The sequence below is a fragment of the Mirounga angustirostris genome, unplaced genomic scaffold (assembly GCF_029215605.1).
Source record: "Mirounga angustirostris isolate CCGP_5_RB_7025 unplaced genomic scaffold, mMirAng1.0.hap1 SCAF_12, whole genome shotgun sequence".
In the NCBI taxonomy this organism is placed as follows: Eukaryota; Metazoa; Chordata; class Mammalia; order Carnivora; family Phocidae; genus Mirounga; species Mirounga angustirostris.
The window spans coordinates 32,854,607-32,881,718 of NW_026991720.1; the positions used below are offsets into that span (position 1 = coordinate 32,854,607).

At 39.6% G+C, this 27,112-nt stretch overlaps 1 protein-coding gene across 3 annotated transcripts in view; it reads right to left on the reverse strand.

Moving 5' to 3' along the window:
• Window positions 1-1,810: 1,810 nt before the first annotated feature.
• MET (MET proto-oncogene, receptor tyrosine kinase) overlaps window positions 1,811-27,112 on the reverse strand; it is a 116,611-nt gene continuing 91,309 nt past the window's right edge. For all 3 annotated transcript variants that reach the window (XM_045864368.3, XM_064575027.1, XM_045864367.3), the window contains 9 exons: window positions 26,370-26,526; window positions 26,027-26,167; window positions 22,891-23,121; window positions 20,660-20,740; window positions 18,627-18,808; window positions 15,937-16,046; window positions 14,572-14,737; window positions 4,124-4,260; window positions 1,811-4,015 (listed from right to left, as the gene is read on the reverse strand). In XM_045864368.3, coding sequence (XP_045720324.1) covers window positions 3,805-4,015; window positions 4,124-4,260; window positions 14,572-14,737; window positions 15,937-16,046; window positions 18,627-18,808; window positions 20,660-20,740; window positions 22,891-23,121; window positions 26,027-26,167; window positions 26,370-26,526 — 1,416 coding nt within the window. In that variant the 3' untranslated portion in view covers window positions 1,811-3,804. The remainder of the gene's footprint in view (window positions 4,016-4,123; window positions 4,261-14,571; window positions 14,738-15,936; window positions 16,047-18,626; window positions 18,809-20,659; window positions 20,741-22,890; window positions 23,122-26,026; window positions 26,168-26,369; window positions 26,527-27,112) is intronic.

The following is a 27,112-nucleotide window of genomic DNA, read 5'->3' on the forward strand; positions in this document are numbered from 1 at the left end:
AACAAAAAAACCAAGCTCAAAGATTTGGAGAACAGATTCATGGTAGCCAGAGGTAGGAGATAGGATTGGGACAAACGGGTGAAGGAGGTCCAAAGATACAAACTTCCACTTATAAATTGTGATGCTTCTTCAAGACAGTTTACAGATCTAAGAAATGCATAGTTAAAATATGCACTAGTTGTGTAATTTTGTCTCTTCCATTAAATTCCTTGGGGTGGGAGAGACTGTATTCTTAAATCTCCATTACCTAGTACATGTACTTGACATTTATAGCTGCTAAATAAACATTAATTGAATTAAATGAAATACTAATCAATTTCTTTTATATAATGCTAACTTGTTTCTTGAACCAAATTGGGTAGGTTAACAATGTAAGACGTCTGCAAACATTTGATATTCTTTTATAGGTTGTATATTCCTTCCCCATATTTCTTTTTTTTTTTTTTTCCCCATATTTCTTTAAGGATGCAATCTGCTATGTAGGTCAGAAAGAGCAAAAATATAATTGATGCCTACATTGTGAAGTGAAAAATCCTGTAATTAAAAATACAGACCATCAGAGTGGCTCAGTCAGTTGGGTGTCTGACTCTTGATTTCAGCTCAGGTCTTGATCTCAGGGTTGTGAATTCAAGCCCTGCGTTGGGCTCTACACTGGACACGGAGCCTACTTAAAAAAAAATTTCAGAGCATCAAGCAAAATTTTGTAAAGGAAGATCCTTTTATCACTCTCTCCCTAGAAAGGTCCTCCCCTCCCCATGTCATTGTTCACCAAATATCATGCAAACTACATAGGTAATAACTGCATCTGTGGTGGTTTAAAGTGATTAAGGATAGGAAAACTTGGTTTCAGTTCAGCAGTTATTTCAGAATCTACTAAGTGCCAGATACTAGGGATATAAAGATGACAGGTTCTTGCCCTTCAGGCGCATGGAGTCTGATTGAAGTTCTTAGAGAGGTGCATGTCTTAGCTGGGAGTTTGGCTGTGTACAAGGAATGAATTCTCTCTCATAAAGGATCAGCCCCCATTGTATTTTGTAGGCACCAGTTTCATTTTTGGGTCTTTTTTGAAATCGAATTGCTCCAAAGTGACGCATGATTTTTAGATGACTGAAATATCACCTCTGAATTCCCTTACCATTCCAAGAATATTCACAGAGATAACCTGAAGGTATGTTCTCTAGTAGCTGGGGGCTCCTGAATGTTGGTAACCTTTGTAGATAGAGTAGTTTTTTTTTTTTTTTAAGATTTTATTTATTTATTTGACAGAGAGAGACACAAGAGAGGGAACACAAGCAGGGGCAGTGTGAGAGGACGAAGCAGGCTTCCCGGAGCAGGGAGCCCGATGTGGGGCTCAATCCCAGGACCCTGGGATCACGACCCGAGCCGAAGGCAGGCGCTTAACGACTGAGCTACCCAGGCGCTCCTAGATAGAGTAGTTTTAAGGGGCTAAGAAGGCCTCTCTCCTCCAACACCCAACTAGATATTTCTCTGTCAAGTATGGGTTTTCAGCTTTATTGTTATAGCTTCTGGTCCAAGCTGCAGCTTGCTGGAGAAGAGCATCATGCTAAAAGGAGGAGACAGGTGCTCTAGCAGTTGAAAGATAGAGAAATGTGGGTAATTTGGCAACTTGGGGCAAACCACTCTTAGAAAGACAGAGAATTCCTGAGATTCAAGGATGCAAATTCCTTTAGCTGCCCAGGAATTAACTAAGGTTCTCATATATGGATGGTCAGATGGAATCAATCTTAGACTTCCTCAGTCATTATGTAAATGGAATAGGTAATCAAGCATGACTAGCAATAACCAACTCTCAGTAACAAGATGATACATTATTTTAATTGTATGATTTATCAAAACAACAACTATTAACATACAAAGTACCATTCAGCTCAACTGCAGGTATAGGCAGTGACAAGTATCTAATTCTTAGAAGAACCACTTACTCTCACAATCTGTCCAGACACATTAACCTAAGGACATGTTTATAAATAGCAAACATGATTTTCACATTGCAGCTTTCTCAAGTGTATATACAGGTGTGTAGTCTTGTTGATGGGTTGTTTCCACAAGCTCTTTCTGTTCCTGATGCATTCATCTCTGGATATTAGTAGAGATATTTGTTTCTGCAGAGTTTTTTTGGTTACCCACCATTTGCAATATTTGTGCATTAGTATCACTCTTTAGTCTTCTGAAACAACATTTAAATTGGAATATGTCTCTACCCTACAATTCCTTGTTTTCTTCTGGCAAATTCCACTACTGTCAAAGAGTGTAGGTTGTAATCACTCTCTTGCAACATCAGCCCAGCTCTACCATTGGGCTCCAGTGTAACACACCCTCTTTATAGCTTGCTGTGTTAACCCTTGGCTTCAAGTCCTGGTGATGTAATGAGGGTGGGGTTTACTGGCAATCAGTACATTTCCTTATCACTATTTACAGCCATTGAGAACTATGCTTTTATTAATCCAAGCCTGACATACCTTTTCTGAAATGTTCACAGTGCAGTATTTTTGTGGCCTAACAAAAGTTTTCTTATATCATTAAAAATAAACATTTTTATAAAAATATAATACTTCAAATGTTTACATTGACAAAAACAGAGTATCCTGTGCCACATGCACTATACAGTAGTAAGCACGAGATCCTACAGAACAAAACATTACAAAAGTCCTGCCCAGAACAACTGTTCATCCAGGTGAAATGGCCAGAACTCTCAGTTGCTTTTATTTCCGCGTAAAATATGTTTTGCTTCCCACAAAGCATGTTCTAATGAAAAACTGGACTCCCAGAAAGTTTTATTACCTCCAATTATTTGTGGGGTGGGAAGCTGCCACCTGAGAAAGAGGCTAACGTTTCCAGTCCATCGATCCTTTCTTTGCCCTACATGAGCCATGATAAGAACCAATGAACCTTTTAGTCAGATGTATTCTGCTTTAACAACATGCTAAGTTACCTTTAAAAACACTTATCACAAATCACTTGTTTGAATCAGAGTCGTCATAAAAAAAAAAACAACAGACAAACCATCTAAATGTCCACAATCATTAGAATAGTATCATTCTCCGTTGATTTCTAAACGACAACTAATTATTTCATTGTGACTAAGCTACTTTATGAGAACCTTCTTAATGTCACCTATGTATAATATGTAAATATACCTATTAATTTATAAACACATTTCATGTCCTGCCATTTTGAAACGTTCACTGCATTGTCTATGGATATTTCTCCATGAAAAGGAATGTGATACAAAAATTTAAAAGGGAATGTTTGCCTAATGGGCAAATGACAACATCAGTAATAAAAAGTGTTAGTGACCATACAACACATGGAAGTTCTTTGAACCACTTTAAGTCTAAGTGAATGGCTTGGTACTGGGGCCACGACTGTCTGGGACTTTACCATTTCTTCTGAATTTTCTGTGATCAAGAAGTCCTCAAAATTCATTGCCTCCGTTCCTCATATGAAATCATGTAGGATCCTGATTTTTAAATTTCAACCTAGAATTCAGGTTTTGGCCTGAATGCACAGGAGCATCATCACAGCTGTGGGGTTGCTGTTGGGCACTGGCCTATGGGACAAAGCTTCTGGCTCTGATGCTCTGTCGGCTGATAAATTCCTCAGAATCCAGTCATTTTAAATAGCAGTATAAAGTCCTATAATAGTGCAATCTTGGCAAAAGCAAAAAATATCTGGTGCCCTTTCAATGGCCAGGCAGTGAAAAAAAAATTGAACGAAATGTAGACTATTGTTTGGAAAGGTCTATGATGCTTCTCAGAAGGGGGCTGGTGAGTTATCCATCTGTCATGTGTCCCCCTCGCCATCAATGTTATCTTGTGATGACAACAGAGAAGGGTATGGAGCAACACATTTGACATTCACATAAGTAGCGTTCACATGGACGTAGTGCTCCCCAATGAAAGTAGAGAATATTGCTGATATCCTGGAGACCAGTTCAGAAAAAGATGGGCGCAGTTCAGCTCTGGGGTGCCAGCATTTGAGCATCACTTCATATCTATTTCAAAAAGGGAGAAATGCTATGAGAGACATTGTGAAGGCAAGCATTTTGGTAAAAGTAAAGAATATAGGAATGACAGAAGATTCTGTTGAAATTCCTACTTACAAGGGATCTGGGCAGTATTCGGGTTGTAGGAGCCTTCTGCCTTGCAACAAGTAAACTGTTATATCAAAGGTGTTGACGTCAGGGTAAGGTGGTGCTCCTCTTGTCATCAGTTCCCAGAGAAGCACGCCAAAGGACCACTAGTCAAACAATGGAAGGGAGAATCCAGGTGAGGACTGTGACCGTATGAACGTGAAAGGTGATCAGTAGGTCTTGATAACTAAATTTGGCTTAGCATATTCAATACTAATGCTCATTGGGGCAAAAATTTCCTTAAAGGCAATTAGTAAGCTATACATTTTATGATTACACCAGAATTGGATAAAGTTTAGATTATAAATAAAGGTAAAGTTTTAAAAAAGAATACCTGAAGTCCACATGATGATTGAGATGTCATCTACAGTTAGTACAGTATGGTTTCCAGGTTCTTAGAGGGTCAAAGCATTAACATGTTTCTATCCTTCTCTTTTCTAACAGTTTCACTACAATTTTATATTATTCATAAAAGAAGAAGATAAAGGAAGCTTTCCAAGATTTAAATTTGTTAGATTTCCGAATGAATGTAAATACTCTTTAAGAAATGTAACCATAAACAAAAAAAAACAAAGAAACAAAAAAGAAATGTAACCACATCTAACTGTTAATGTTAAAAGGCAAACTCTAAGTTAGTGTAAGTAGAAATCCATATTAAAAATCAGAAGTGATAAAATTGCTAGGCAAGAAGATTCTCTATTGAAAACTAATTTCAATAAAATAAATGTAATTTAAAAATGTTAAAGTACAAGATTGATATAAAACAGCTGTATCAGTACTTTGTAGGAATATTGTAGGGACACAGAGAGGTTAAGTGACCTGCTAGAAATTCCCCCAATAAATCTGAACTCACACGGGGATAAACATGTAAGAGTTCTTGACTCTTGGGTCTTTCTTGGGCTACTAAACTGCACTAAATATGCAATTTCTTGATTTAAAGCTACTCAGAACACACTAGGTCATACATATTATCTCCCCCTGGATGTGTGCCAAGGTGAGATGACACAAAGAGAGTGATTCGGCTTTTGTGGGTCACCGCTGGCCGAAGACCCTGGAAATCAGCTCTTCCTTAGCAACACATCTAGGCCACTCACAGACTAAGAAGCATGTGGGGGTTGAAATGAGGCCCTAGAAAAAAGGAGGTTTGGAGGGAAAGGAGAACACAGACCAGACAGGCAGAGCAGGAAAACAGAACATTGAGAAGCAAGTGCCCCTTGTAGCATTCGGCCAGGAGAATAAAGCATGTCTATCAGTACACTGCCACAGTCCAGAAGAAACTAGGTAGATACTGTGTTGCTGACACAAATCTCCATTAATGGTGCTTTCGCTTGCCCAAGTGCAAGAACCCTTTACCCAGGCCACTGACTGCCTTGATCTAAATAGAGAAAACACTCTTTCCTAGGTGGGAACTAGATAACTGTGCTGTCCCTTGCAGCCTCTCAAAATCGAAGTTTCCAAAGACTGAAAATCTTGAGTCACTTCTGACAACTTCACTGTGTTAGCCTTTAAGTTCCAGAATTTGCATTAAAGTTTAAATCAATTTAACAAGTATCTACTGACACTTGCTGCACAAGTAGGCTACTGTCCAAGTTACTGGATGGGCCTGAGGTTGATTTAACAAGGTTAAGAGTATTATACAACCAATTGTCACACAGAACAGTAAGACAGAATAACTAATATAGAGCAATAATGGAAAAGAGGTACAAATGCTGTGAAAAGTCAAAGAGATAATAGTGGGGTCCTGAGAAAGGCTTCAGGAAGAAAGTGACAGTAAAGCAGATTTGGAAGAATGGGGAGCATTTGTTTTCCAGGTACACAGAATGTGAGGGCAGGAAGAGTATTCTGGATGGAGGGAATGGGCCCAGCGGTGAGAGTCCTTGTGTGTTTTTTTGAACCATATAAGTACAATAGGTCACTATGCTTGATGTGTGGAGTAGATGAAGTGGACAAGGGATAGATAAAGTTGAAACGGGACCATGCTGTGGGGGTTTTTGAGTGTTGAAAGTGAGTTAAGCTGAAATGGATGAGACCTGCAGTTGAGCTCTAGGAGATGCACCTGTAAACACTACTCTTTAGACAAATAGGAGAAGCCCATTCACATAAGAAGACCAGCTGGGGGCCGCCTGGGTGGCTCAGTCGTTAAGCGACTGCCTTCGGCTCAGGTCATGATCCCAGGGTCCTGGGATCGAGCCCCACATCGGGCTCCCTGCTCTGCGGGAAGCCTGCTTCTCCCTCTCCCACTCCCCCTGCTTGTGTTCCCTCTCTGGCTGTCTTTCTCTCTGTCAAATAAATAAAACCTTAAAAAAAAAAAAAAAAAAGACCAGCTGGGGGGGGTGGTTTCTGAACAAGAATAGGTGAGGGGTGCTACATCTTGGCAACATGGAGTCCAATGAAACTGAACTGTCAAACTAGGGTATCTATCCCAAAGAGTATATATCATACAATAAGCCAGGAACAGTCCTTTAAAAAAAGGTTATTTTATTTAATTCTTACAATAACCCTGTAATGTAATTGATTTTGTAGATGCTTTGAGGATGAGGAAAACAAAGTTTTGAGAGGCTGATTACTTGTCTGTGATTAGGTTTCCTAACCCACAGTCTGGGCTATAGGTTGGTCTGGAGCAAATTCACAAAAATGGGGGCAGAGTTGGGTAAATTTCTGAGGAATTATAGGACTTGGGCAATGGCTGGGAATCAGAGGAGGGTTGGAGGACTCAGGGGACAGGAGTGGTGAGAGGGAGGCAGCTTCCAGGGAAAGCACAGTACTGCCTACATTCCAAACTCCCCAGAACAGACTGGGACTGACAAGATGGTGCAGAGAGGGGCAGTGAAGGAGGAGAATGAGGCCGACCTAGAAGAGAGAAGCTGGGGGAGAGGGTAGGGAGTAGGAGGGAGAGAAAGAAGGAAGAGGAGGAGAAAGAGGAAAAGAGGAAGGGAGGGAGGAAGGGAAGAGAAGGGGGGAGAAAGAAAGGGAAAGCGAGAAGAGGAGGGAGAGGTGGGTGCACAATGCCTGTGCATCAGGAATGATGGAAAGAAGTCAGTTTTAGTTTCTAGATAGGAGAGCTGTGCCATTCACATTTAGTGTGTGCATGGTCCAGCCCTTCTGAATACCTGAGCACCAGCAGTGAGCTCATCTGAGGAATCTCTGCCTAACTTTATCAAAGGTGAAGATCAAGGCAGTTATTAGACATGAGAGACCATTAAAAGCCATAAAAAGTGATAGAAAGTGACACAGCTAAGGCGAGCAAGGAATGGAAACAGCCAGCTTTGAGCATTCAAGAGTAGGTAAATTGAGGGGTGCCTGAGTGGCTCAGTCGGTTAAGCGTCTGCCTTTGGCTCAGGTCATGATCCCGGGGTCCTGGGATCCAGCCCTGCGTCGGGCTCCCTGCTCAGCGGGGAGCCTGCTTCTCCTTCGTCCTCTGCCTGCCACTCTGCCTATCTGTGCTCTCTATCTGTCAAATAAATAAATAAAATCTAAAAAAAAAAAGTAGGTAAATTGAGATACAATTTGCAAAAAACCCACAACTGATTAAAAAATGGATAAATTCATAAAATTTTATCAGCTGGTAAATTGATAAAATTTTCAATAAAATTGAAAACTTCTGCTCTTTAAAAGATACCAGTAAAAAAATGAAAAGGCAAGCCACAGACTAGAAAAATATATTTGCAAAAACATGTATCTGATAACATGTGCCTATAATCCAAAATATATAAGGAACTCTCAATAATAAAAAAATAAACTAACCAGTTTAAAAAAAAAATCTAAAACTTAAAAAAAAAATGGCAAAAGGACTTGAGCACACACTTCACTAAAGGAGACAGAAGAATGGCAAATAAGCACATGAAATGATGCTTAACGTTATTAGTCATTTGGGAAATATGAATTGAAAAGAAAATGAGACACCACTACAGCCTACTAGAATGGCTAAAACTCCCAAACCGACAATGCCAAGTGCAGATGAGGATGCTGGACAACTACAACTCTTACATATTACTGTTAGGAATATAAAATGATACAGGTACTGTGGAAGACAGTTGACAGTTTCTCATAAAGTTAAATATATACACTTATCTTACAACCCAGTAATCCTACTTCTGGATATTTACCCAACAGAAATAAACCTTTACACACAAAACCTTTCAGCAAATGTTTAGCAATTGTAACTATGTATAAACATTGCTTAAAACTGGAAAGAACCCAAATATCCTTCAAATTGGGGAAGGGATAAACAAAATGTGGAACATCTGTACAATGGAATACCACTCAGAAGTAAAAAGGAATGAATTACTCTGCTATGAAAAACAGTATAAAAATTAAAAATAGAAACTACCAAAAAAACCACCACCATATGATCCAGCAATCCTACTTCTGGGTATATATTCAAAGGAAATGAAATCAGCATCTTGAGATATTTTCACATGCATGTTCATAGCTACATTATTCACCATGGCCAAGATATGGAGGCAACTCTAATGCCCATCAACAGATAAATAAAGAAAATGTGGCATATACATATAATGAAATATAATTTAACCTTAAAAAAATCCTGTCATATGCTACAACATCAATGGATCTTGAGGACATTATGCTAAGTGAAATAAGCCAGTCACAAAAAGACAAATACTACATGACTCCACTTATATGAGGTATCTAAGGTAGTCGAGCTCTTAGAAACAGATAGGTTGTCGGGAGAGGGAAATGGGGAGTTATTCAATGGGTATAGAGTTTCAGTTTTGCAAGATGAAGAAGTTGTACAGATTAGTTGCACAACAACCTGTATCTTGTTCGTTAACACTATGGCACCATACACTTAAAAATAGTTGAGATGGTCAATTTTCTCTTATGTGTTTTTTGCCACAATTTAAAAAAAAAAGGGAGAATATCTAGATACATTGATACTACTAACACAACGTGGATAACTCTCAAATGCATTATGCTAAGTGAAAGGAGACAGACTCAAAGGCTATTTACTGTAGGACTCCCTTTATATGACACCTAGAAAAGGTAAAACTGTAGAGACACGGAAGAGACCAGTGCTTTCTAGGTCCTGGGATAGGCTAGGGGTTGACTACAAAGGACACAAGGAAATTTTCCTGGCTTATGGAACTGTTCTATAACCTAGTTGTGGTGGTCATACAACTGTATGCATTCTTCAAAACTTGATGAAGTGTACGTTAAAAAGGGTAGAGTTGGTATATTGCATAATGGTGATGCCGTTAACAGAAATAAAGAAGTGAGGAATTGACAGTTGGCGGGAAAGAACTGGACTTTGAACATGGTAACTTTGTGATGCTGATGAAAACAATCCAGGAAGGGAATGGTTGAAATTGTTGAGGGAGGTTGATACATAAAGACCTCCCTCCACCCCCCACCCAAAAAAATCCTGAGTGACAGTTGCAGGTAGGATGTGCGAGAAGGAAGAGAAGCCATCAAAACTGAAGAAAACATAACCCAGAAGCAAGAGGAAAACCAGATGGTACAGTGTCTCAGAAACCAAAGGAGGGGGACATTTTGAGAAGGAAGGGGTGGTGGACAATGGTAAGTGCTGCTGCAGGGTGAAAGAGCCTGCTGGTTGAACAACTCAGAAGTCAATACTGACGTTGACCGAAGCACGTGTACTAAGTGCTACACACTGTATAAGACTGGGTATGAGACTCTGCAAACAGAGTGACACTTCTATCTTGTTTGAATGGACTTCAAGAGAATTTCGGATTTTAGCTGAACTCCATCTGGGCATTTGTGAGAAAGTGGACCTTTCTATAAGCAGGCAAGTGTTTGCTTGTAGGTAGGTCTCTACATACAAGCTTATCACATGCTTTTGGAAATGTTCCATGTCAACATTCAAAAGATTGTGCTGTCTTGGAAAGTAAAGTTAAAGTTAAACTCTTGTCTTGAACATTCAAGATTTCATCAGGTTCTTTTTTTTGTTTTGTTTTAAAAGCTTTGCTGAGATATAATTAATGTATCATAAAACTTGCTATTTTTTAGTGTGAGTCAACGATGTTTAGTGTATTTGTGCAGTGATTGTCACAATTCAGTATTTATTTATTTTAAAGATTTTATTTATTTGACAGAGAAAGAGATAGCGAGAGCAGGGACATAAGCAGGGGGAGTGGGAGAGGGAGAAGCAGGTTTCCTGGTGACCAGGGAGCCCGATGCAGGGCTCAATCCCAGGACCCTGGGACCATAATCTGAGCCGAAGGCAGACGCCCAATGACTGAGCCACCCAGGCGCCCCTATTCAGTTTTTTTTTTAAGATTTTTTTTTTTTTAAGATTTTATTTATTTGACAGAGAGAGACACAGCGAGAGAGGGAACACAAGCAGGGGGAGTGGGAGAGGGAGAAGCAGGCTTCTCGCTGAGCAGGGAGCCCCATGTGGGGCTCGATTCCAGGACACTGGGATCATGACCTGAGCTGAAGGCAGCTGTTTAACCAACTGAGCCACCCAGGCGCCCTAAAAGATTTATTTATTTTAGAGAGAGAGAGAGCGAGCGCAAGAGAGAGTGTGCACGCGCACACACACAGCAGGGGGAGGGGCAGAAGGAGAAGGAGAGAATCTCAAGCAGGCTCCCCGCTGAGCATGGAGCCTGAAGCCTGGCTGGATCTCATGACCCTGAGATCATGACCTGAGCTAAAATCAAGAGTTGGCTGCTTAACTGACTGAGCCACCAAGGCAGCCCCACAATTCAGTTTTTAGATCAATTCTAATATCCCAGAAAGTTCCCCATGCCTGTTTTAATCTTTGCTCCTGCCCTCAGTCCTAGGAAACCACTGATCTATTTTTTTGTCTCTATTGTTTTGCCTTCTTTCTAGAAATCTCATATAAATTGAATCATTCGATATACAGTGTTTTTGAGTCTGTCTTCTTTTGCTGGACCTAATATTTTTGAGGATTATCCATGTTGTAGCAGGCATTAGCAAGTAGTTCCCTTATAGTGCTGAATGGTATTATTCCATAGTATAGAAATGACATGTTTTGCTTATCCATTCACCAGTTGATGGACATTAGGATTGCTCCTGTTTTTTTTCCTATTATGAATAATACTGCTGTGAACATTCATGAACAAGTCTTTGTGTGGGCACATGTTTCCATGTACTTACTGCTAGCTATTCATATATCTCTTTGGTCAAAGGTCTATTCAAATCTTTTGTCTATTTAAAAAAAATTGAGTTATTTTGTCTTACTGAGTTGTAAGAGTTGGTCTGGTTCTTAATGGCAGACTAAGAGTCTGGATGGAATGTATGCTCTTTGAGGACAGGTTAATTCTCCCTACCTTATGCCTTCACCTGCCACCATCACTAACATCCTCCCAGCCTACCTCTTCAGCACTCATTTCTTTCATCTCTTTCAGGATCAAAATCACAGGCATTACACTCCATCATGTACTATTACATCCTCTTATTAATCTTGTCCACCCCAAAGTCCCATCCCTCCACCATGTCCTGTAACACATTTATTAAAAACAAACTCCCAGTCACTCTCAACTTAGTCTTTAATGTCTCCCCCTGTTCCTCAGGAACTGAAACTCTGCTTTCACTCGAAGACCACAGTGTCTTTGAAACCTGCTGACTCACAGGGAGGAGGGCAGATGACTGCTTGCTTCCCAATGCCATACTCAGATCCCTGTCCCCTGTCATCTCTCAATAGCTGCCAACGCTTTCTCTTTTGAAGTCTATGCCCTCCATTAGTACTATTTTTTGCCTACCTTGTTTGCTGATGTCGCCAGTTTACATTTTTTCCCTTTTCAGTTGTTACCTTCAAGGACTGAAAATTCATGTTTCTCTACCTCTACACATCACAGTTCTCTTGACTTACTACGTGCAAATAGAGTAGGAGTACTCTCTATCCCATTCAACACCCAGGCTCTTCAGCCCACTCTAGACCCCCAAATCATTCAAATCACTCAGCTTTCAAGACTGTTTTTGTGTACTAAGTAGCAGTGGACCCTGATGACCATACCCCATTTCTTCCTGAAATTTTCTCTTCCTCTCATTCTCGACAGCCTCTTCTCCATGGTCTCCTACCTCTCTGCTTTTCTCCCTCATTTCCTATGTGTAGGTTCTCCTGAGTAATCGTTTATGGACTCTAAAAAAATCTGTTTCTACCCTTGACCTCTGCTATGGACTGAACTGCAGACCCTCTACCCCTATTCATATGTTGAAACTCTAATCCCCAGTGTGATGGTTTTAGGAGGTGAGGCCTCTGGGAGGTAATTAATTTAGATAAAGGTGGAGCCCCCCCTGATGGCATTGGTACCCTCATGAGAGGAGACACCTGGGAGCTTACTCTTTTTTTTTTTTTTTTAAAGATTTTATTTATTTATTTGACAGAGAGACACAGTGAGAGAGGGAACACAAGCAGGGGGAGTGGGAGAGAGAGAAGCAGGCTTCCCGCTGAGCAGGGAGCCCAATGCGGGGCTTGATCCCAGGACCCTGGGATCATGACCTGAGCCGAAGGCAGACGCTTAACGACTGAGCCACCCAGGTGCCCCTGGGAGCTTACTCTTGTTCTTTCTCCTGCATGAGGACACAGTGCACGCCAGGAAGAGAGCTCTCGCCAGAACCCAACCATGCTGGCACCCTAATCTCACACTTGCAGCCTCTAGAACTGTGAGAAATAAAAGTCTATTGTTTAAGCCACCCAGTCTGTGGTATTTTGTTATGGCAGCCCGAGTTGAATAAGATAACTAACGAGGTTGTACAAGCTGCAGATCCACATTTCCAAATGCCCAATGGACCTTTCTGCCTGGATGACTTACTCCCAAGTCAAACTCCGTATGTTCAAGCATCAACTGGTATTTTTCCTCATCAACCAACTCCTTTGCTTCACGTATGTGTTACTGCACTAGCATATAATTTTGCTCATCTTTGACTTTTATCAATTTCTTGCTAAATATTGTTATTATCTCTGAGATGCCTTTCCTTCCATCTCTTTTCTGTTCTACAGTTTCTGTATTATTTCAAGTTCTACCTCAAACTTCATCTTCCTGCATCTACTCCTCTCACAACAGAATAAAGAATATTCTCTCTTACAGAATAAAGAAAGACTGTAGTGTTATCTGATTACACTTTACTGTTTCCACATGGCCAGAGAAGAAATTCCAGACTCCCTAGTTTGCTTTCCAAGAACCTCTATGATCTAGGATGAATATATTTTTCCCAGTTTATCCTCAGAACTTCCCTCTATGCCTTCTATTTTTGCCACATCATCCACTGCTTCCTGTTTCCTTAGAACTTTAAAGATGCATATACTTTCCTGCCCCTTGGCCTCACCTGGACTGGTATTTATTTCACTGCCCCTTCTATCCTTTAAGGCCTATACCAAGCACCACCTCCTCTCCCAGGTGGAAGGGAAGTGAGGAATCTGGCTGCCCAGGTGAGTGTCTCTCCCACCCTCAGGACGCAGTTCACGTCTTTTGAAGTTTGTTCGATGAGAGGCTGATCTTTGTAGATAAAGAAGGGCACATTTCTAATTTTTTTTTTTTTTAAGTAGTCTGCATGCCCAACATGAGGCTTGAACTCACCACCCGATCCTGAGATTAAGAGTCACATGCTCTACTGACTGAGCCAGCCAGGCACCAAGAACGGCACGTTTCTAGCTGGGTGCAGGGTTAATGCCCTCACTGCTAGGCCTGTCTCAGGTATAGCTTTCAGATTTCTTTTTTTTTTTTTTTTTTAAAGATTTTATTTATTTATTCATGAGAGACAGAGAGAGGGAGAGAGAGAGAGAGAGAGAGAGAAGCAGGCTCCCAAGGAGCAGGGAGCCCGATGCGGGACTCGATCCCAGGACCCTGGGATCATGACCTGAGCCAAAGGCAGACGCTTAACTGACTGAGCCACCCAGGCGCCCAGCTTTCAGATTTCTTGAGGGGAAATTCAGCTGCCCTTCTGCGATGAGTGGCTGGACTAATCCCAGTCTACTTTGTGTGACAGTTATTGATGGATATGCCTTCTCTTCTCTGCTGAGCCAAAGCTCCTGGAGGACAGAGTTCAGGCCTGGTTCAGCTCTGGGATTTCCTAAGGACCTAGCATGGTGCCCTGCTAGACAAATGTTTTTGATAAACGAATGAATTTATGAAAACAAACTATGGGTTAGGCAATCAAGGTCATTTATGCTTACGAAGTAACTGAAATTAGTGATGTTGAAGGTTTCCTTTTTTGAAAAAATAAAATAGCCATAAAACGACTAAGAATGGGGGGGGTGGGAGGATGGGTTAGCCTGGTGGTGGGTATTGAGGAGGGCACGTTCTGCATGGAGCACTGGGTGTTATGCACAAACAATGAATCATGGAACACTTCATCTAAAACTAATGATGTAATGTATGGGGATTAACATAAGAATTAAAAAAAAACAAACGACTAAGAATGTTGGGTATGAAAGTAAAGGAGGAGAAGGTCAGGGATGATCAGTACATTACCACATCTGACTTGGTGGTGAACTTCTGAGTTTGCAGACTTTCTAAAGCCATCCACTTCACGGGCAGCTTGGCACCTGTTTTGTTGTGTACACTATAGTATTCTTTATCATACATGTCTCTGGCAAGACCAAAATCAGCAACCTTGACAGTGAATTTTTCATCCAGCCTATGGAAAGGACAACAATTATTACTGGTGGCTGAAACAGAATAATTTACAGTGATGCTAAATATCTACAGGTCAGAACAAGGACTTCATATCTGAAATCCATAACTTCTGCAGAGTGGGCTTCGTCTGGCCTCTACTGATTAACACTAAATTACAAGGGAATTCTTGAATAGAAATGCTCGCCATCTATATTACAAATTCAACAGGCCAAGGAAAGAGATCAATGAATGATGTGGCATAAGAAAACCCCTTTTGCTTTAATGGTAATAAGGTTGGTCCCCTTCCTAGCTTTCCTTTGTTGCTAAATCAAGCATGCCAAATGACTACCCCAAGCATTCACAGATCTCCATTTGTTATTTTACTAGTAATGCTCAGCTTTGTGGGGGAGATATGACAGAGGACTGTTATTCTACCTTTTCTTTCTCAGATGGGCCAAGTTATTACATAAAACTTATATATCCCATCACTGAGGTAACAGAGAAATAGGATACCTAGTAAAGCCTCTAACAAAAACAGCAAGGCTCAACAAAAACCAATTTCCGCTATCTGAGGCCATGCATCCTTTGTTTAAGCTGGCTTTTATGTTGTTACATTGACCCAAACCAAGGTAGGAAATTAATAGCACAGCTCTCTCAGTCACACATACCATAAGTCATGCATCAGTGCCATGTGAGGAAAGCAGTGAATCCATTACAAACTGTTGACTGTTGAATTATACAGCTCAGGCAGCCAGACACAAATAAAGCTCTTTGTATATTCATTCCCCAATACCATTTTTGGTAGGGCTTCTGCAGGCTGACTTCAAATCCAGTCTTAGGAAGTTGCAATATGCTGGTATTTGTGTTACCAGCCCTCTCCTTTCAACTGTAAAATGCTGAAGATCAAATTCTCCCTCCCAAACACTAATGCAGTGTGAAACCACAACATTGGGGGCTACTGGTGGGAAGGGAAAAGAAAAGCAAAAGCACACAACAGCTGTTTAAGACCCCCTCTGGAGAATTCCTTTTAAATTCTCCATTTGATAAAGCCTGAAAGCCCCGCCTACCTCCCCAGTGCTTACATATCGATTTAAAACTGTGACAGAAATAAAGGACTTTTGCATAAGAAGAGAACACATCCTCACTAGTCTTCAACAGTGGGAAACAGATTCCTCTTTGTCACTTAATTTCGACTGTGGGCACAGAGATTCTTATACTTACATACAGTTTCTTGCAGCCAAGTCTCTGTGGACAAACTTTTTGCTTGCAAGATATTTCATGCCTTTGGCTACTTGAAGACCAAAGCCAATAAGATCTTTTACAGTTGGGTTCTGCAATCAAAGAGAATTGAAAACGCATTAAGCTAAGCATCTAATGATCTAGCTATGATCTCAGAATTCTGAAATGTTTATAAGAATTATCTTGTTTCAAACAGTAACTTGTGCCCTGTTGATGACAGCAATCATTTATTAGGTATTTATTATTTGCAAAGCACCAGGCTAGATGCTTTTGTGAATTTTGGCTAATCCTTATACACTTCTTCAGGGTGGATTCCATTTTCCAGATGGGGAAATTCAAGTGTTTTAAAATTATTCTGGTATGGTGGGGCCAACAGATGGAAGACCACTGCCATTGAAAAGAGAGCTAGTTACTCACAATTCCCAAGGGGAGGGGGCACGCCATGCCAAACAAGGCACACAGGGAAGCACCAGGGTTGGTCTAGGAGGCAGAGGGAGCAAGGGGAAAACATAGGAAAGAGCTTGTTTTGTGATTTCTGAGGAAAGGGAGGCAGATTTAGGATTGGCTAGTTTGAATAATTTCAGCAGGTTCTGGGGTGTAGGGACTATCTGCTGTTGTCTGGTACCTGGCCCTGAAGTGATTACAGTAGGTGGATAGTGTCTCAGAGTGTGAGAGTTCTTTAAAGGAGGTGATTGGGGCATGGGCTCTGGATTGGTTGGTTTGCTTATGAAAGAAGGAAGTTAAGTTGTTTACTATCTTTGGGAATTTGCTAGCTCTGGGAAGGTCAGGCCCTCCAAGGTCATCAAGGAACCAGAAGTCAGAGCATTAGAAATAACATGGTTAACCTAAAATTTGTATGGAACCACAAAAGACCCCTAATAGCCACAGCAATTTTGAAAAAGAAAAGCAAAGCTGGAGGCATCATGATTCTGGACTTCAAGCTATATTACAAAACTGTAGTCATCAAGACAGTATGGTACTAGCACAAAAACAGACACATAAATCAATGGAACAGAACAGAAAACTCAGAAATGGACCCACAGCTATATGGTCAACCAATCTTCAACAAAGCAGGAAAGAATACCCAATGGAAGAAAGACAGTCTCTTCAACAAATGGTGTTGGGAAAACTGGACAGCCACATGCAGAAGAATGAAACTGGACCACTTTCTTATACCATACACAAAAATAAATTCAAAGTGGACCTAAATGTGAGACAGGAAACTATCACAATCCTAGAGGGGAATATAGGCAGCAACCTCTTTGACTTTGGCTGTAGCAACTTCTTACTGATACATCTCCGGAGGCAAGGGAGACAAAAGCAAAAATGAACTACTGGGACTTCATCAAGATAAAAAGCTTCTGCAGAGCAAAGGAAACAATCAACAAAACTAAAAGGCAACCAATGGAGTGGGAGAAGATATTTGCAAATGGCAAATTGGATAAAGGGCTAGTATCCAAAATCTATAAAGAACTTACCAAACTCAATACCCCAAAAAGAAATAATCCAGTTAAGAAATGGGCAGAAGACATGAATAGACATTTTTTCCAGAGAAGACATACAAATGGCTAACAGATATATGAAAAGATGCTCAAAATCACTCATCATCAGGGAAATACAAATCAAAACTACAATGAGATCCCACTTAACACCTGTTGGAACAGCTAAATTTAACAATAGTGGAAACAGATGTTGGTGAGGATGCAAACTGGTGCAGCCACTCTGGAAAACAGTATGGAGGTTCCTCAAAAAGTTAAAAATAGAACTACCCTATGACCTAGCAATTGCAATACTAGGTATTTATCCAAAAGATACAAAAGTACAGATTCGAAGGGGTACATGCACCCCGATGTTTATAGCAGCATTCTCAACAATAGCCAAATTATGGAAAGAACCCAAACATCCACTGACTGATGAATGGATAAAGAAGTGGTGTACACACACACACACACACACACACACACACACACACACACTGGAATATTACTCAGCCATCAAAAAGAATGAAATCTTGCCATTTGCATTACGTGGATGGAGCTAGAGTATATAATGCTAAGTGAAATAAGTCAGTCAGAGAAAGGTAAATACCATATGATTTTACTCATATGAGGAATTTAAGAAATAAAACAGATGACATTAGGGCAAAAAGCTGAAGCTAATGAGAAGTGGCATATGTGGCTATGTTGGGGAAAGTGTTCCAGGCAGATGGAACAGCAAATGCACAGGTCCTGAGTTAGGAGAGTGGGTGGTAAGTTTGAAGAATACTAAGGGACTCATTTGTAATTAATTCTTCAGTGTTTGCCTTCTAGAGTTAAAACTCCATGTGGGCTGCTCCTCATTCTGGCCTCTGTGCTTTGCTGTTTCTGGCACATGGTAGGGACTCAAAGATGATTAAATATACATATCAGAGGGATGGTAGATCAAGGCAGCTTGCAGGACAGGTAAGCATCAATGCCCCTGGGAAACCTTTCTAGTACCACTATCTTCCCACCAGGATAGGGGATCTTGAGGTACAAGTGAATTTAATCAAGCTCTATATATCTGAACGGTGCAAACATTTTACATGTGCTTCTTTAACTAAATGCTTTTAAAAAGGTTCAAAACAGGAACTTTTGGAAGGCTGGCTGGCTGGCAGCTAGTTTACCAGTTAGTAAGCTTGGTAATATACTTACATGAGTCTCATTTCTAATGAAATTTCGAAGGTCTCCATGTTTCATGTATGGTAGGACCACTAGTGGAGACCCCTCACTTCGAAGGCAGATTCCCAAGAGCGAGAGAACGTTTGGATGACTAAAATCTTTCATGATGATTCCCTCGGTCAGAAACTGGGAAACTTCTCCTATGTCAGTGATTCCTGAGAAATCCAGCAGTGGAGACATTAACATCATTATGGACCAATAAACACTTTGTCAAGTTCAGATTGGGGGAGTTATGGAATGTAAAACCACATGGGTGAATCTTGTCCTGATATCCCATCCTCAGAGTGTTTTTTAATAATACATTTGAGTAAATGATGTTACCCTGTAATGTGCCTTCAAGTCACCTGCAAACTCTAGCTGTTAGTTGTCTCATACGGAAAAAGGAGAGGGAAGCAGGCCAGTCCATTTCTGCAGTGACTGTCTAGGGCAGGGGTCGGAAAACTTCTATAAAGGGCCAGACAGTAAATATTTTTTGGCTCTGTGGGCCACTTGGCCTCTGTTGCAAATACTCAACTCTGCCAATGAGTGCGAAAGCAGCCACAGATAATTATCAATGGAACAATCATTGGGCCAGAGTTTTCTGATCCCTGGAAGAGGAGGGTTTGAAGACCAACGGTTGTCATATGGTATCTAAGTAGACTTTTCTGGTATAACAGTTTCTAATCATGTCCAGATAGAGATCCTGAGGGCCTGACACTAGTCAGCATTGATGAAAGGTTAATGACCTTTAATTTATTAATCTGACTAGTATCAGTGTCGGTGATGATATATATTTTTTTACAATGCAATACATTCTGAGACCTGGAAGTCCTCATGTGGATGGAATAGAGATTATGTGGATGGAATGGAGATTAACGCATACCAGGGGCAGATAAGGATTTCTTGCTGTTAGGATTATTCTGAGTACAATGAGCAGTAGTGCCATCTTGTGAGGCAGATTTACTGACAGTCATTCTTAATCCTTCACTGTTTGTATTTAGGTTTCATATAAACTGTCCCATTAATTACATTGTGGTCAGACTTCCAACAAAATCAACCATATAGAACACTGCTCAGCATGGGGACTTACGTTAAAAAGGTTGAAATACTCTGGCAATAACTTATCTTGGAAGAAAACCTTTCACTTGTGCATTAATAGCTTACTAATTCTGATAAAAATTTGTAAGATAGTCGGTTAACACTTTTCAGGCTACTGCAAATTATAAGCAGAAATTTAGCAATATGGGTAGAAAAGGCAAACACACTGACTTGGCGTGTGAGACCTGTCAGCAAAGCTGGCGCCAGGAAAACTCTAGTATGACGAGTACATTGGGTTGCACAAGATTTATGCCTTAATTATGGCTCCAGGTCGTCAATAATCTTAGTTAACATCTGAAAGCATTCCCTGCTCCTTAAACAGAGTATATGTTCCATTTAACAAAGATTTCCTCAATAACATCTAAAATTAAAAAAAAAAATTCTAGCATTGAAAGGGGGTAAGTATCACTTGTTTAGGAAGTTCATTTATGTAGAATACCCTATTCCCCCCCAAAATGCAGATAAATGAGATATTGCCATACTTATGATTTTTCAGTTTCTGCTGGCATATTTTTCTCCTGTTTGTCTTATTTTATTTTTAAGTCTAATGAAAGTTGTGGTAAAAAAATAAATATAGTAATTTCTTTGGGTAAAATGAGTCATTACTACTGTATGTGCCAACATGCTTCCAATAGTTTCCATAAATGTCACTTGCAAAACAAATATTATAAGCCAAACACAGTTAAATGACACTCAGTTCATCCAAGAATGTCATTTCTCCAAACTCCTATTTATGAAGGCTCTGAGAAATAATTTCTGAGGAAATATTTTAATAAGAATTTAGACCAAGCAAATTTTCAGGATTAGATCCCTAATTCCAGCAGTAGCTGATTTTTCCACAAGGGAAAGTATAAATCAACATTTTATTATGAACTATTTATTAGTAAACCATGAAAGTGTACTCCATTGTTAAATAAAATATCACTTACGATTCAAGGATTTCACAGCACAGTGAATTTTCTTGTCATCATTGTCCAACAAAGTCCCATGGTACACACACCCAAAATGTCCTACATGAAAGGGAATTTGGTTAGTGCTATATTACTTTTAATTAGGCAATTATCACTTGCAAAGCCCTTCATGATCTTTATTTCCTTCTTTTTCCTACCTGACAAAAAAAATGCATTGTTTTTTATACTACTGATTAATTGTACCACCGTGTGTGTTTATAAAATATGTAGATGTAAGGTATTTCACCCTAAGATATAAGCAATATGATTATTTAATACATGATAAAAAAATTTAGGTGATGTAACTGTTATTAAAGGCTAATATAGCAAAATATTCAACCACAGTGGACACTGAAAACAGGAGTAACATCTGCCTCATAAAATAAATTTATTATTTTTGGGGCGCCTGGGTGGCTCAGTTGGTTAAGCATCCGACTCTTCGTTGCAGCTCAGGTTGTAATCTCAGGGTCATGAGATTGAGCACCGCATTGGGCTCTGTGCTGACTGCAGAATTTGTTTAAGATTCTCTCTCTCCCTCTGCCCCTCCCCACTGTGTACACTTGCATGCTCTTTCTCTAAATTAAATAAATCTTTTTTAAAAAAGAAATTTATTATTTTTAAGGATCAAATGATATCTTTTAAATGTGAAAATAAGGTTTTATCACATGAAGAAATGCAATAAAAGAAGCTCCCTCTATTCCAGTAAACTAAACTGAAACAAAAATGTTACCATTAGAAATAAGATCAGCATTATAGAATAAGGATTTCCCCCATTAGTCACCGGTTAATACGTAATCCAGGTTGGCAGAAACTGAAAGCCAACTGGCCAAATGAAGCAAATTCATTCTGAGTCATTCCATCTAGTTCTCTCTGGCTTTAGCCACATCACTTTCCAATGGGGGCCTTTCATCCAGTGGCAGTAATTTTCCCCAGAGGTGCCAAACGTCTGATAGCTGTGTAAGTCACTCATTAATTAATTCATCCATCCAGCCAAGATTCCCTGAGTTCCTAGTATGTGAGTGTCAGGCATTAGCTTACCCTTTTGTAATGTAAAGATGAATAAAATAAAACTTATGCTCTTGAGGGCTCATTTTCTACTGGGAAAAACATATAAATAAATAATACTTAATATTTACAGAATCATTAATGGTTACTACTTCCTAGGGGAATAATTGCCATTCTTAGCACCTTTACTGATGAAAATTAAAAATTCTAATTTTTACGATGTATAGAATTAGAACATAATTGGTGAGGCCACATACTCTAAAACTGGTGCGATTTCTGGGATTTATAGGCTAGTAATAGAACTATGTACTACTCTGATGTAAAACAGGCTTGTTAACAGTGCAGCTACTATTTGGGAAGGGGAACGTGCTAAGGATTAAGATCTGGAATCTGTTATAGAAGAATGTGTGGGTGCTGTCACAGGAAAATGGGAAAGCCTTGTTTTCATATAAGGCACATTGTCCCATCAGCTTCTTCTGCATCATGCTGGCAGATGCCTGCTACCTTTTGCAGCACATATAGAATAAAAGGGATCAGAGGCCATTCAGTATCAATGGCAGAAGCTTTTCAGAAAAAAAGAGAAGAGCGCAGCTCATTTCCTGGCTTCTGCTTGCTTTCTTTTCCTGCTAAATATTTCCTCAAACACTGTGTATGCAAGCTGTTATTGCTGCTCTGGCTGGCTTATTACAAATCTTCATCCTCTTTGTATAAAGAAATTGGGAGTGCATTGTAGAGATGATATATGTTGCTTCAGATCAGGGGAATGCTATAAATTCCATCTTTTGATGCTGTCCAGCAGGGTACAAACTGCTATAAACCAGGACTTCATAGAGTTAGTCACTGTTCTCAGGGTAAAGAAAGACTGGAGGAAGATATGAGTAAAAATATTGGAACTTATGATTTTCGTAAAGAAGTAAACTGCACCTTCCAAGAAACTAGAGTTGCCATTATGAAAAAGATGAGGAAAGAATGTGATTTATTTTTCTTATGTTTAGGAGATTATCAAATTGCTTCCCTGCACAGGGGCAAGTCCCCATGGATATGATCTGTAGGGCCCTATTTCTGCAGAACAGAAATCAAGTGCCTTGTTATCACTGCTCTGTCAGTTGCTTTCACCATTGTCTAAGCTCCTAATCTGCAAAGGCAGAAGATAAAAGGCTTACTGGAAAATTGTATTTCACAAAAAGCTGAGTGGAAATACTTACCTCTTCCTATGACTTCATTGAAATGCACAATCAGGCTACTCGGCCCGATCACTACGTGCTGGACTGCCTGGACCAGCTCTGGATTTAGAGCACTGAGGTCAATGTGGACAGTGTTTTGCAATAATGGACTGGATATATCAGAGTCCCCACTAGTAAGCATGGGGGACAGGTCCGTCAGAGGACACTGTACTTGTCTGCATGATCCGTTCTGAGATGAGTTAGGAAACTGGTCTGCAAGGTAAAGCAAAATTATTAGAGAACAAAGTGAAACCTCACTTAGTGGAGACTACAACAGGGCAACAAATTAAATTAGTAACGAAGTCTGGATTTTATAATTCAAGGAATAGTAGTTTTGCTGTTGAATGAGGCTAGAAAGAGCCTTTACAAAGGAATTGGTTTAATAAAAATGATAATTTGGGAAAAGATACTGGCTTACATATACAAGAGTTGGAACAAAATGTGTATAAATTTTCTTTTAAATAAACTAAGCATTAACTTTGAAACCTTGTTTACTCTCATTTCCTTAGACATTTCTCTTTTCATATATAGCAAAAAGCCATGCTTGAGGTTTATTTTTTAATATACTATATTCTTAAGATTGGGAAGCAGCAAAAGTAGTTTGCTTTTGAGAGACTAGTGTTTGTTAATGGAATTAATTTGTATTGCTCAACATCTATATGGATTCCTGGCCAAGGAAAAGTATAGTATAGTGAAATTAGAAATATATAATGGTTAAAATTTCAGAATTGAAGGCTTTTCACATTACTGGTAAACTCTCCCCTGTGTGGTGATGATGGCAGATATAATGGGATCCCCCCGTTCAGAGAAGGCTAGAATTGGGTTAGTGTGCCATCCCCACTGCTTAGTTGAGGGCACTTGGAAAGGGATCAGCATTCCTTCTAAGTTGATCTTTACAACCAAAGCTCTATTAGAGCCTCAGGCAAGGTTTTCTACTGCAAGGTGAAGCTTTTTCATAGGAAACTGTGGGGCTGAAGATAAATTTCTTAGTGAGAAACAGGGCAGAGAAGCCACCAGATGCTTTGCCCTTTCCACTGGGAATCCAAACATATCAAGGACAGGGCATCATATCTGCAACTGATGAAGATGAACTAGGCAGGGTGTTGAAGTATATTAGTACATAACATGGGGAGAAGCCAGAGGGTTTGGGAGGGTCCCTGTTGGCATTAAAAGATAATATAGCTTGTTTGCAAATGACTAGGAAAGTCAGAACTTGAGAGAGGGGCATAAAAAAAAGTTGATGGTACTCTGACTATTCCTAACCCCGTTTAAGCATTCTTAGTATTTTCCATAGTGTACAGTTTGGTTAATATCAACTTGGCTAAAGCAGTAAATCTCAACAGTTGTTCCTCAAAAGCTTTGGGGGCCACTTATAGTTACAGTAACTAACTGGAGATAGGACAGATACATCCTTAAAGGAAGGATGCAGAACCTCAGGTGAGTACCTGGAATGTTGGATGGGCGAGGGAAGAAAGAAGCTTAGCTGGGTGCTGGGGTTCTTTTAATCCCAGAGTCAGGCTCTTCAAAACGTCCCCAGGGGAAAGAAATGCAAATAAGCCTCTCTGAGCTCATTTCCTTCACCTCACTTTCCAAACCTTTGCACCTGGAGATCAGAGTTCTAAATTCTCAGGGTACAGACACTGAGGGAAATGCTTGGTGAGATACAGGAAAAAAAGTCCTCTCGCATAGAAATTCTAGTGGCTCGTAAGCTAAGTTCAAACACGTGCAAACCCGAATTTAAACCACTGGTGTGAGATTCTGTTGTAATGCCACAGAGAATTCTGGGTCTGCAGGAGACTGATGGGGAGGCTGTCTCCACCAGACATAGAGAGGAATGCTGTGTAGCTGCCTCTTCATTAGATGCTGGCTGCGCATTCCCTCATTCTCATCTCTCATGACCTTCTTTTGTCTATTTTACTTTTCCATGTCTTGAAAGTTCAGCTTCAATGTAGGAAAGATGATGAAACTCAAGCTTCTCAGCAATGTTGAAAGAGGTTTGTTCAGTAACAAGGTTGAAGGATTAAATGAGCTTTTTTAAAAAAAAAAAATACGTGTGAATTATAATGATCTCAGATTAGAGCTATTAAGTGTGAATATAAAATACTAATAGATGTAAATTTCAAAGCTATAAACTGGGTTTGATTTGTTCATGTTGTTAAGGGCATGTATTTTCAAAGGCAATGGAGTCATGTGGGCAAAGACAATATTTATGTGTATCTCTATAGAACTAATGTAAGCTTCAAAAACTGAGAGGCAGTGAGGGTTGAAAAAGTTAAAATATGAAGTGCCTCATTGCTCTTGTACTTGTTTTGATGAGCAATTTCTAGTTTTCCAGTACCCCCAACCACCTGTGACTCATTTTATTTGTCCAATGGTAAATATTCAACCAGGGAAGTGCCTGTACTTGACTCACGTCCTGAAACTTCTAAAGATAAAGAAGCAGATACAATACAGACATTTTGCTTTCACCAGGAGACTTGAAATAAAACAATGTGAAAATCTCTGGTTAACCTGACCAGTCTTAGGCCTAGTGTTTTGCAAAGCAGAGGGTGTTAACCACTCCTTTTTAAGTGGCATGACTGAAGGTTTTTATTGGATAAGACGCAGAATATATTCAAGTCCTGGAATGTTGGTGGGTAAAAGGCTGTGTACTGACAGCTCACTGAGAATCCTTTAAGGGGATATTAAAGGTATAATTTTAATGCTTGAGGATTCATAGGTAAAAAAAAAAAGTATCAGTGCCCACTTATATTTAAATAAATATAAGTTTTGTATCTTAAATCTTCCTGGGTTGTTAAAGAGAGCTTCACAACTTCTTAGCATTGAACTCAGATGATAAACATCTTACCTTTGCTCAAATGGATTTTAAAATTAACATTTTTGTGAGAAGAAAACTTAAAGACTCTAAAGATCTAATGTAATATGTACACGAGTCCATTTAAAAATAAGAGCCATGTAATTCTGTGTCAAATTAAATACTTCTTTGGCCAAAGAAGAGGTAAATACTTCTTTTTTATTTTTATAAAAATATAAAGGCAAAACCAAAAATAAACAACAATGCCACAACCCACTGAGGTATATGTATAGGTATTTCTTAGAACGATAAACTGAAATATACCTTCTGGAAAAGTAGCTCGGTAGTCTACAGATTCATTTGAAACCATTTCTGTCGTTGGGCTTACACTTCGGGCACTTACAAGCCTATCCAAATGAGGAGTGTGTACTCTTGCATCATAGCGAACTAATTCACTGCCCAGATCTTAAAACAGAGAGAGAGAAAGAGCTCGTTAAAGACTTGGCTATCATGGGTCCCAGTAGACCTTGACCCAGTGACCAGAACTCATGGGTTTGTGGATTGCATATAAGACAACACACATGAATCGATGGCATTTTAAAACTGTAATGACTGTATACTTCAGGTAACTTCTTAAAGCAAATAGTAACAACAACAAAAAATGCACCTTTAATTTGCTTTCTCCTTTTCAGCCACAGGAAAAGCCCGAGTAATAATAAGACTATTAATGATATTGAGATAACACCAACAATCAGTCCTGTGAAATTCTGATCTGGCTGAACAATTACTTTTCCAAGGATGGTTGAAGAAACTGCTTGCTTCCACTAAAAATGACAAGTACAGAAAAGTCAGAAGTTAGCCATGATAAATGCAAAATATACTACGCAGGTTGAATCACTCTCCTTGGACCCAAAGTACCAGCTGGTTATCAATGTCCTAGAAGTGACATAATTGCCTTCAGAGCAATAAGATATTCCTCAATTCTGTTTCAGTGTTCAAATAATCAGGAGCTACTGATCCCTAAAGTACTTTTGTTTGTACTTGTAACTAGGTATTAGGGATAAAAAGATAAATAAAAACCAGTTTTTGGTCTTGAGGAACTAAATTATAGAAAGGGAGACAAACTCATAAATAAGTGATAACACAGTATGAAATATACCTTAGAAGTATGAATAATCAGAGACCACGGGACATTTACTCTATCTTGAAGGATTAGGTAGGGGGCAGAGAAGACTTCCCATAAAAGGTAAATAATCACATGGAATAATAAAGTTGCAAAATATTTTTATTTCAGTTTTGAGACATAGAAGAAATCTTTGAGGATTCTTCTGGCTTTAACATGGTATGATTTTTAGGATTTATGTTCCTTTTGAATTTTAAACTCCGATATCATGATTCAGCCTTAAATTT